This window comes from Simochromis diagramma, unplaced genomic scaffold (genome assembly GCF_900408965.1).
Source record: "Simochromis diagramma unplaced genomic scaffold, fSimDia1.1 OVJJ01000308.1, whole genome shotgun sequence".
Taxonomy (NCBI): Eukaryota; Metazoa; Chordata; class Actinopteri; order Cichliformes; family Cichlidae; genus Simochromis; species Simochromis diagramma.
Genome location: NW_024386785.1, coordinates 4,274,760 through 4,285,760, shown reverse-complemented (window position 1 = coordinate 4,285,760; position 11,001 = coordinate 4,274,760). Strand labels below are relative to the sequence as shown.

General features: G+C 49.1%; 1 protein-coding gene across 2 annotated transcripts in view; it reads left to right on the top strand.

Annotated features, from left to right (window-relative positions):
- Window positions 1-409: 409 nt before the first annotated feature.
- Window positions 410-11,001, top strand: part of lama5 (laminin, alpha 5) — a 71,473-nt gene continuing 60,881 nt past the window's right edge. For both annotated transcript variants that reach the window (XM_040022844.1, XM_040022843.1), the window contains exons 1-2: window positions 410-894; window positions 5,346-5,498. In XM_040022844.1, the coding sequence (XP_039878778.1) occupies window positions 628-894; window positions 5,346-5,498 (420 nt within the window). In that variant the 5' untranslated portion in view covers window positions 410-627. The remainder of the gene's footprint in view (window positions 895-5,345; window positions 5,499-11,001) is intronic.

Here is an 11,001-nt window from a genome sequence, read left to right as displayed (position 1 = left end):
ACACAGGTTAAAGTACTCCGTCTCTGAGGCTCCGTCTCTGAGGCCTGCGCAGGTGTCATTCTCCATCAGCTGTTTCGTGTGTTCTGGTTGAGGTTGCACCTTTCAGTCTTACTAAATCACGTGTCTGTTTTTACACAACAATCAGTATTTTAATCAAAGATGTTTCATGTACACTCAGATCTGGACTCTGATTCGTGCTGCTAAAACCAGACCTCAGACATCAAACAGGTACATGGTTTATCTAACAAGAACTCATAAATTCGAGTCTTCAGCCACTAAAATCAGCTTCAGTTGGCCGCAGGCCTACGAGGAAGCTCTGCGCCCTCCTCCTCCTCTGGGGCCGGGCCAGAGATGGGGGTAGGGGAGGGTGAGGAGAGAGAGAGAGAGAGAGAGAGAGAGGGAGGGAGGGGGAGGACTGAGTGTTCCTGCTGGAGCGACTCTCGGAGAGGACAGAAAGCTGTGCGCTCCGCTCCAGGACTCAGCGCCTCCTCTTCCTCTCTGCGGCTTTTTCACTTCACGCGCTCCGGTCCCGCAGAAGCTTTGACCCCCCCTCACAGCCTCGGTTACTTTCTAAGACTTCGCCACCCCGTCTCAAAGCTTGCTCCTGGAGTTTGTCGGGCAGGTGGGATGATGGTGAGCGGTCCTGCGCGGCTCTCGGAGCTGCTGTGGCCGCTTTTGGTGACCTGCTGCTGGCGCCTCTCCTCGGCCCAGGAGCTGCCCACCAACGGGGTGAACGGATACAGCCTCCACCCGCCCTACTTTAACCTGGCGGAGGGCACGAAGATCACCGCCACGGCGACCTGCGGGGAGGACGACACCGGCAGGAGCGTCCAGGACCTGTACTGCAAGCTGGTCGGGGGCCCGGTGTCCGGAGACCCGAGCCAGACCATCCAGGTGAGTCGCTGTGAGGTGTAGATCTGAAGCAGGTGCTCGTGGCGTCACTCTGAGTAGTTGCAGCACGCAGTGTGTGCGTATGTGTAATTATAAGGTATCGGCTTATGACTGAGTTTCTAAGCATCAGTGAGTGTAAGAGGGGAGAACCGTCCCGTGCAAGCGTGAGCAGCAGTCCCAGACTTCACCCGAGCTTACGTTTACTCTTTGTTTGTTTCAGCGGAGCTTTGCATGACTCACAGTTTAAAATAATCCTTCTTTATCTAAAACTGAGTCTGGTGGCAGCCCCTCACCCATCCTCTCAAGTTAGCTCCTCCCCTTTACGGCCCCTCCACACTGAAGCAAAAACCTTCTTTTAGCTGGTTTATCTTGTAATACAAAAATAGAGTAATAATAAGTAATAAACTGAGGACCTTTCACACTGACACATCAATCTCACACCAGCGGGTTCTGTAAGTTTAGCAGTGCGAAAATAATCAAATCCTGCAGTTTGTTCATGAATTACAGCGATTAGAGCAGCTGTAGGTGTTACAGGTTGTGGTATCGCAAGAAATTAGTTGGTTATATAAATATATGAGTATGCATAATAGTTATTATTCATAGATACCTACACCCTAAGTTCCTGTTATTCATCTGAAAGAAACAGAATGAGTGTGTCGTTACAATGGTAACGCCAGGAGAGGCAGTATTAGTTCTGTGTTACATTAATGTGTAAGGAAGTGGAAGAAGAGTGTGTCCTGTAGGGGGCAGTAAGAAAATGGATACTCATGTTCTGTACGTGCACTGAAAAGAAGGTTCAGTAAACCAGTTGCAACGATACTTCATTGTAAGTCTCAGTTATTGTATTTTTATTTTTTGAAGATGCAACACAGGTACTGCACTGCAGTGGTTTGTATCATATCTATCTAATAGACTCCAGTTTGTGCATGTAAATGGAGAGTCCTCTTCACACACTGAGGTTAATTATGGAGTTCCACAGGGTTCAGTGCTAGGACCAATTCTGTTTACATTATACATGCTTCCCTTAGGCAGCATCATTAGAAGACATAGCATACATTTACACTGCTATGCAGATGACACCCAGCTCTATCTGTCCATGAAGCCAGATAACACACACCAATGAGTTAAACTGCAGGAATGTCTTAAAGACATAAAGACCTGGATGGCCGCTAACTTTCTGCTTCTTAATTCAGATCAAACTGAGGTTATTGTACTCGGCCCTCCTCAGAAGGGGTTGTCTGATGGTTGGGGTCTGCCTCCATCATTGTAGGGTCTTTACCTTACAGTAGAAAGCACCTTAAGGAACTGAGGTGATTCATCCAGGACTTCATGGTCCATATTTCCAGTTGTTTTATTTTGAGATGTGTGACGTGTGAAGTTCTCATGGAAACACAAAAGCAGAACCTGGATTTTCGTGTTTCTAAAGAATAAACTTCCATAAAACCTGAAGTACAGAAATGAAGTAGCTGAGCTGTGGACGTGTCTCTGTAACCTGGTTCTTCTTCCTCGCTGAAGAGCAGAGGAGGTCGGCAGCGTGCACAAAGCTGCTGCCAGCTCGTTATTTCACGCTCGGCTTCGTTGGCTCTGTTTCGCCCTTCTTCTGATTTAAGGAAGCAGAGAGGTGTGTGTGTGTGTGTGTGTGTGTGTGTGTGTGTGTGTGTGTGTGTGTGTGTGTGTGTGTGTGTGTGTGTGTGTGTGTGTGTGTGTGTGAGTTTTTCATCAGTGCAAAGGCTCATGAACAGCATCAGCAGGTTAACCATTACAGCAGCTCTGCGGGTGATAACCTGCACACTCACTGCCCTCTCTCTCCCACCTGTCCCTGCATTCCTCACAGTGACTGACCCTTGTCGTCCAATCAGAGCAGGCTCGCCCGCCATCTTACCCCGAGATTATCGAGTTTGGGGGGGGAAAATAAAAATCAGCTCACGTTGAGTTTGCAGAAGTCAGGAGTGATGGCTGTTAGGCTCAGACTGAAGTTCACAGAGATCAGAGGTGGAGATAAAGGTGGAGGATGAGGAGAAAGAATGAAAGCAGCAGAGCAGAGAAACCTGCAGCCTGAGGCACATTCCTCCGAGGGGGGCGGGGGGCACAGGAAGACCTCATTTTACAGTTTACTGCCTGAATTCAGCTGCTGTTTGTCCTCCTCCTCACTGAGCACACGCCCCAGTACTTATGCAGCTCGTCCTGATCCTCGGACACTGCTGCAGGAACAACGTTCCCCAAAAATGTGGTCGAGGGCTGCTGGCCTGAGAGGGCGGGGCCTCTAAGCCAGGTCGCTCCACTGTCTCACACACACACACACACAATGTGTCCTGACAGCACGATGTGGGAGTGTTTTTATTCATTAAATGTGCAGGAGGTGTACGAGGCGGCGAGCACGCTCTAGTGAGCAGAGACGGAGACACAGCAGCGCTCAGTCAGAGACGTGTGAGGGGAGAAGTTTAGTGTTCAGGAAGAAAAGATGCTTAAACCTTACTTTGGGCCAAAGGGTCGGCAGGAGAGTGACTCCGTGCAGGTTTTCAGTTAGACAATGCGTGTTGGCAAAAAACAGATCACATCATTGTGCTGAGCTGAAGTTTCATGATTGATCCACAGCTCTCTGTGTCGCATCAGCAGCTGCTGGTTTTCTGGCTTCTAATGACAAATAAAGCCACGAGGCAGAGGCCGGCGTGTGAGCAGATCTGAGACCTGCAGCAGAGCGTGCTGTTGACCGAAAGCTAACCGCGCTCTGGTGTCACAGCTCAGCTCTAACAGCTCATCAAACAGTGGGGGATGGTTTGAGCCACAGAGACGTGACCTCTGACCTCAGGGACCTGCTGTGATAACGGCCCCTGACCTGGGTTTTTGTTCAGGTCGGCACTTGTTGAGTTTATGCTAATGCTTACTTTGGGCCAAACGGCCGAGCGGACCACCAGGACAGAAACGGGGACTCGAAGTGGGTGTCACGTCTGCAGCGGGCGTGTGCACTGTGGAGCTACCTGCAGCCGGCCCCCACCTAAACCCACCACCGTGCTGTATTAACCTTACATTATGCATGCTTGGTCGTTGCTCCGGCTAACGGTGTGCTGGAAAGGCCCAAAATAATCCAGCAGGCAAAGCGTTTAGAACACGAGTTAATGCGCAAAACCTCCCAGAAACAGGAAATATGAATGAAAAGGAAAAACAGAATCACGGTTAGGGCTGCCACGATTAGTCGACTATCAGAATCAACGACTAATTTAATAGTCGATGCCTCGTTTGAAGCTTTGTAAGATCCCAAAAGACGCAGGAATAAGTAGTAGGATTTAAGAGTGTAATAACAGACTGAAACAGAAGATGGCAGCACTGCATGTACAAGGATGCCGTTAAACCCCGAAGAAGAAGAAGAAGCTGTGTCCGGTATCGTAGCTGTGTCCAAATTCAGGAACCGCATCCTCCTGAGGCCGCATTTGTAGGCCGACTACGTTACAACGAGATGAAGACGGTCCATTCGAATTCGAAGACTCCGACAAATGCGGTCTTTATTTCCCTAGATTTGAAGGATGGGTCGGGTGTATACTTCGAGGCCCAACCTATCCCAGAATTGATAGCGCAGCTCAGTTGCCAACAATGGCGGCAGCTAGTTAGTTTTAATATTACTCTTATTATTCTTTCTGGGTCACAAAATAAACGTTTAACATATTTTCAGGCGAGAATGTAGCTGTGTAAACCTCAAATATCGGCTCAGTTTATCAAGACACCGCATATTTTCAAAAGCACTCCGACGTTTTCGGACACGTCTGTTACCCACTAGCTCGATAGCTAGCCGGGGAGCTAGGCTCACTAGAGCCGTGAGAACACCGGACTCCCGGCAAATCGTTTTCAAACCCACCGCCGTCTTTCGCTACTCAGGTTAAACATGATATATGAGTCACTTAGATAACTTAAAATGTTATTGTTTGGCTTTTTCAGTATTTTATTTGTTCCTGAGTAAATCGGTTTGGCTGAGATTAAAGTTATAGTTTTTACACAGCTGAATAAACGTCAAGCAGACAGCTGATCATCAGAAGTGTGAGATGCTGGAGAATTTACTCCGGTGTCCTGTTATATTTTAGATAGCAAGGAGTTTATTAAACTTCACCGAAACAATCTGCAAATTTGATTAAAATTGAATAAACTATCATCTTGTCTTTATTTTTAAGTTAGCACAGACCTGAAACACTTAAAGCTGTAATGATAGTTATATCAGAGCAGATGCTGCTGGTGCAATAAGCTGTACGTTTTACGTCCAATGGATGATGATCTGATTAGTCGACTATCAAAATAATCGTTTGTGGCAGCTCTATGTCACGGTGCTGTTCTGGAGCAGCCGTGACCCCGCCATGAGGAACGCTGCTGTCCTGTCATCAGCCGAAGAGGCGCTTTGAGACGCTTCATGGGCAGATGTTCCCCGAACAGCTGGTGTAACAGGATGATTGATTTCTGTTTCTTCTCAGGGGCAGTACTGCGACATCTGCAGCCAGGGCCACAGCGACCGCGCCCATCCCATCACCAACGCCATCGACGGGACGGAGCGATGGTGGCAGAGCCCGCCGCTGTCCCGCAGCACTGAGTTCAACGAGGTGAACGTCACGCTGGACCTCGGACAGGTAGGTCTGCTCCCTGTGTCGGCTGCTCTCCTTCTTCTTCTGTGCGTTTCCAGAGCTCTGTCCTTCTGTCCTCAGGAGAGCTGCAACGTTTCAGTTCCCGCGGGAATTTTGAGTAGCGTGTGGGGTTAGGATGGATCGGATTGTGAGATTATTCCAAAGTGGTTTTTAAAAGTCTGTCTGAGCTTGTTGGAGCGATGCAGGAATGACATATTTGATCTGTACCGTTTCAACATCTCCGACGATCATTTGAAATGATCTGAATGAACGACAGAAAGAGAAGGACAGAGGGAGGCGGCGGCGCCCGATATCGATGTGGAGGGTTTGTAGAAGTCACCTTCTACCTGCAAACATTAATCATCCTCACACAGGAAGGTTTTGTGACTTCGCTGCCATCTTGGCTCAGTGTGAACTAAACCCTGAGGATGGCGCTCTAAAATGAGCTGAGGAGCGTCATCGTGCTAACGTTTTTATAGACAAAGACATTTGAACATAAGACAACAAAAGGAGGGCCAAACAAAAAGAAAGGAGGGGACTGACATACACAAGGTCACAACTCAGACTCATGTTATTACCACACGGCTTCAGACTGAGGACAGTCTCAAGTCGCTCCTGCCTCGCTGCTTTAATTCAAACAAAGTGAATTGTGGGTAGTTGTGTTCAGTGTTATTAGCAAAGCTGAAGTCCACATCAAAGATGATTAAAGGTGTGATTAAATCCACACTCCTGTAGAGCTGTAAACATGAACTTCATCATTTCGGCTTCTGTTCAGTTTAAATGTTTTACCGACTCATGTCTGAAAAAGGTCATAAAAACTGTGATTCTGATGTTTGGGTGCTGCGCAGCCTGTTTGTGCTGGTTTTCCTTCGTTGTTTTTATGTCTCAGCGTGTTTTTGCATGTGACACGTCTGTTAATGACAAACGTACGAACAAACCACTGAAACCTGCAGCTCTTATGTTTAGTCGGGAGGTGATTCTGGCCGCGGATCGGCGGTGTTTGCTGGGAGAGCGAGCGGAGGGGGAGGGACTTCAGGTTCTACTTTTGTCCTGAAAGAACGTAGGTGGGCGCTGTGTGTGTGTGTGTGTGTGTGTGTGTGTGTGTGTGTGTGTGTGCCCATCTAACCCCCCACCTGAATAAAGGAGAGAGGAATGTGAGGCAGCCTGTCTGAACCTGCAGAGCTGCCTCTCCTCTGTGTGTGTGTGTGTGTGTGTGTGTGTGTGTGTGTGTGTGTGTGTGTGTGTGTGTGTGTGTGTGTGTGTGTTCAGTGAAATGGTGAAATCCTGATCTCGAGCTCCATGCAGGCAGAAATGTATACGGTCACATCTTCCTCCTTCACTTCTCTCTCTCACATAGCCCAGACTCCTGTTATCTCTGCTTCCCTATCTTTTGTATTCTGCTCTTCCTCCTCGTTGACACCCTCCTCTTCCTCCTTATCTCTCCCTCTAATAGAGAAACCAGACTCTGGCGGTCCTACCAGGGCTGCCAGACATGTATTGCAGACCGTCGTCTACATGTTGTAGCTGTCACGGTGATGCTGCTATAGAAACAGGTAGAAAGAGCCCGACTGCTCATCAGCTTGTTAGCTGTTGGAGTTCAGGCTCTGGCTGCTGGACTGGAGTCTGCTCAGCTTTAACATCACTCTGGGTTCTTGGCTAGCTTAGTGTTAGCATGCTGTCTGTACAGATGTTAGCAGTGTAATACAGATGTTTGTGTCCTGGATGCAGTTTGCACTTCACCGCTGCGCTCTTGTCCTGTTATTGTCCCTGTTCAATAAAAATAAAAGTAATGTCCATATCTGCACTGTTTGAAAACTGTATCACTGTACACGCCAACATTTTCCTCCTGGCACCGGACCTACAATCAGCTGACTGAAAACACGTGGATGTTCGTAGCTCTCTGTCGTAAGACGGGGACGTTTTCGTCACTCCACCGGGCGGTTGGGTGGGCCGGCAGCGGGGACCCCGACTTTGTGAACACTATAACTTGAGAACAGCAATGTAGGATTTTGAAGTTGATACCATAGGTGCACGTACTGAAAATCTCGGGTGGATTTGAATGTCAGTGCGCTTGACCTCATGACCTTAGCTCATGTTTAAGTCGAGTTTCCTGAAAATGTGGTCCCTCAAAATGGAAGTTACTGATTATTTTCACACTAATATACTGACGGGCGTCGCCCTCAGCCCGGTGTGCAGGTAACTGAGGGACCTTTGTAACACGAGTCACAACATAATTGTAACTGTAATGTAATTACTGGTATATCACTGTGTTATGGAAAATGAAAACGCCACGTCCACAGAAAGCCAACAGGTTTCACTCGGTGCTGTAAAGGAGGAAAAAGAGAAGGATGATCATAAATCCTCAGGTTTAAGGCCTTCCTGTCATATCTGTAACACATGAATCCACCTCTGTGCATGTCTCAGGCTGAGGAGGAGGAGGAGATGAAGAGCACTGACAGCTACTCGATGAACTGTAGGAAGAATGTGATTCACTGCATGAGCTCATACTTCACCATCAGTCACAGCTGTCTGTGTTTTGTACACAGTGGGATGTTACAGTGTACAGTCACTCTGGACAGGTGTGTGCGCGCGCGTGTGTGTGTGTGTGCACGCATGTGTGCACGTGTGCACGTGTGTGCGTGTGTCTTCATTCCTCAAACGTGTGACAGTGGAATGTTTATTACAGGTAAAAACAGGAAGATGGAAAAAACCTAATAATAGACCCATGAATACAGTTTGAAATAAAACTCCCAGAGAGGGAGGAGGAGGAAGAGGAGGAGGAAGAGGAGGAGGAAAGGAGGTGAAAATGGAGGTTAACAGGATGAAGGAGGTGAAGGCATAGAAAGAGGAGGAGATGGCAGAGGAAGGAGCTCGAGTGTTTCGATAAACTGTGATTAGAGTATAATACTGTGTGTGTGTGTGTGCGTGCGTGTGTGTGCGTGCGTGTGTGTGTGTGTGTGTGTGTGTGTGTCTGCGTGCATCTGTGTGTGTGTGTGTCTGCGTGCATCTGTGTGTGTGTGTGTCTGCGTGTGTGTGCGTGTGTGTGTGCGTGCGTGTGTGTGTGTGTGTGTGTGTGTGTGTGTGTGTGTGCGTGCATCTGTGTGTGTGTGCGTGCGTGTGTGTGTGTGTGTGTGTGTCTGCGTGCATCTGTGTGTGTGTGTGTGTCTGCGTGCATCTGTGCGTGTGTGTGCGTGCGTGTGTGTGTGTGTGTGTGTGTGTCTGCGTGCATCTGTGTGTGTGTGTGTGTCTGCGTGCATCTGTGTGTGTGTGTGTGTGCGTGCGTGTGTGTGTGTGTGTGTGCGTGCGTGTGTGTGTATATGTGTGTGTGTGCGTGCGTGTGTGTGTATATGTGTGTGTGTGTGTGTGTGTGTGTGTGTGTGTGTCTGCGTGCATCTGTGTGTGTGTGTGTGTGTGCGTGTGTGTGTATATGTGTGTGTGTGCGTGCGTGTGTGTGTCTGCGTGTGTGTGTGTGTGTGTCTGCGTGTGTGCGCGCCTTCTTCAGGTGAGCTCGGGGTCCTGCAGAGCTTCAGGCGGCGTCTGCGCTCACAGGCCGTCCTCACAGAAAACTGCGTCTCCACAACATTCAAACATCTCCAACGTCTCATACATGACACACACACAGCGCAGAGCCGGACACGCTGTTCATGGCACTGTGAGGTCATGTGACAGGACGCCGCCTGAGCTGAACTGATTGTTCTTTCATGAGTTGAGGGACTTGATCCTTGACAGCCTGGCTGCAAATGTAGTAGATCGAACATGAGGAAGGACAGGTTTCCCACACACACGCGCGCGCGCGCACGTGCACTCACACTCTCACTCACACGCACACACACGCACTCATACACACTCACACGCACACACACGCACTCATACACACACACACACACACACACACTCCATTGTTCCTGAGTGTAGCAGCAGCACAGTGCCAGCTGCAGCTCCTTCTTTTCTTCCTGCTATTGATGTGGTTTGGACGTCACGGTGCCAGCAGGCTCACCGAGTGTTTGGAAAACCCCCAAAACTTTGCACACACCAACGTGACGGTTATCATTAACGTGCGCGCACACACGCACACACACACACACACACTCAGTGCTACCTGTAAACGTGGGGCCCAGCCTGCACATTTAAAACAGTCTGAAGTATGTTTACCTTTTATCTGAAGGCAGGCGTGCACGGATGGCCGCGCACAGACACCGTAAACTCTCTAACAATAAAGTGTCACGTGACCTAGCAGAGAGCCAGCCAGCAGCAGGAAGTCACTTTAACGACCAGCGGAGTGCAACAGAAATCTGCTCGACCTGAGCCCTCAGGTGAGCCCGAGCACCGAGGTCATACTTAAATCTTATTTTTGTAAGTTTGAATAAACTGTTGGACTTTTATACTGGAACATTTGAACAGGAAGTTTGCAGCACTGCTGAAAACAGAGCTGCGGGTCAGCAGTAGTGAACACACTCAGACAACGTGCTGCGTGAGTGCTGCTGTGTACCTGTGCAGGTGTAATGTAGACATGAGATTCACCTTATTGAAGCTCATTTGGCCGCCAACATCAACACGGCCTGATAAACTCTGCACGCTGCCTCCATCACATCAGCTCCGTCAGTTTCCCTCTCTCATTCCTATTAAGGTCACAGTCCTCCCTCCTCCTCCTCCTCATTTTCCTGCTCACTACACAAAGTGAATGACAGAAAAATGTGCGCTGTGTGTCAGCGTCTGTGTGCGCTTCAGGGGCGGTGCTTCACCCCGAGCACGACGGACAAAAGAGGAAAACAGGAAGATGAAGCCTGATGAGCACGCGGTGACAGAAATAAGAGGACGTAGCGGCGGAGGCCGGAAGAATGATTCCGACTGTTGGAGCTCAAAGCGAACGCTACGAAGGAAGCAGGATCTGATCTAAGACACATAAAGAAGGCCTCTGTGCAGCGGCGTGACTCACTGTGGAGACGCCACCGCAGCCCAGCAGAGCGCCGACGACAGCACAGGAATCAAAGCGCTGCACGCAGCTCAGACCTGCGAGGGAAAGAGCAGTCTGTGCTGCTTTATACACTGAAGAAGAACTAAAGCGAGGCTCGGGCCGACCGTTTCCCAGCCTCTCACCCCGTTTCATCATTTCCCGCTCTGCGTGTAATCTGGCGCAGGTCGAAGGTTCAGCTTCCTTCTGCTTTGACCTCTGACCCCAAACGCACAGAAACATGTCCGCTGTACCTGCTCCCTCAGCTTCCTCTGGTCTCCGCTCCCAGAACGTGAAGACGACGTGAAGATGGTTTTTCGTGGGAGCCGATACCTTCCGACTCAGGTGTGAACGTGAGGACAGCGTCTAAACCACGATCTCTGGTTTTGTGGGGATTTCTCGGGCCGTGCTCTGACTAAAGTTTTGTTTCAATGACTCCTCTCAGGACTTTGTTATTGATGCAGAAGAAGAAGGATCGACACAGACACGTGTGTTGCAGGTTGAATGTGCCGTGAAAATAAAGATATGTTAATAGTTGTTTAAACGAGTCCCTAACCT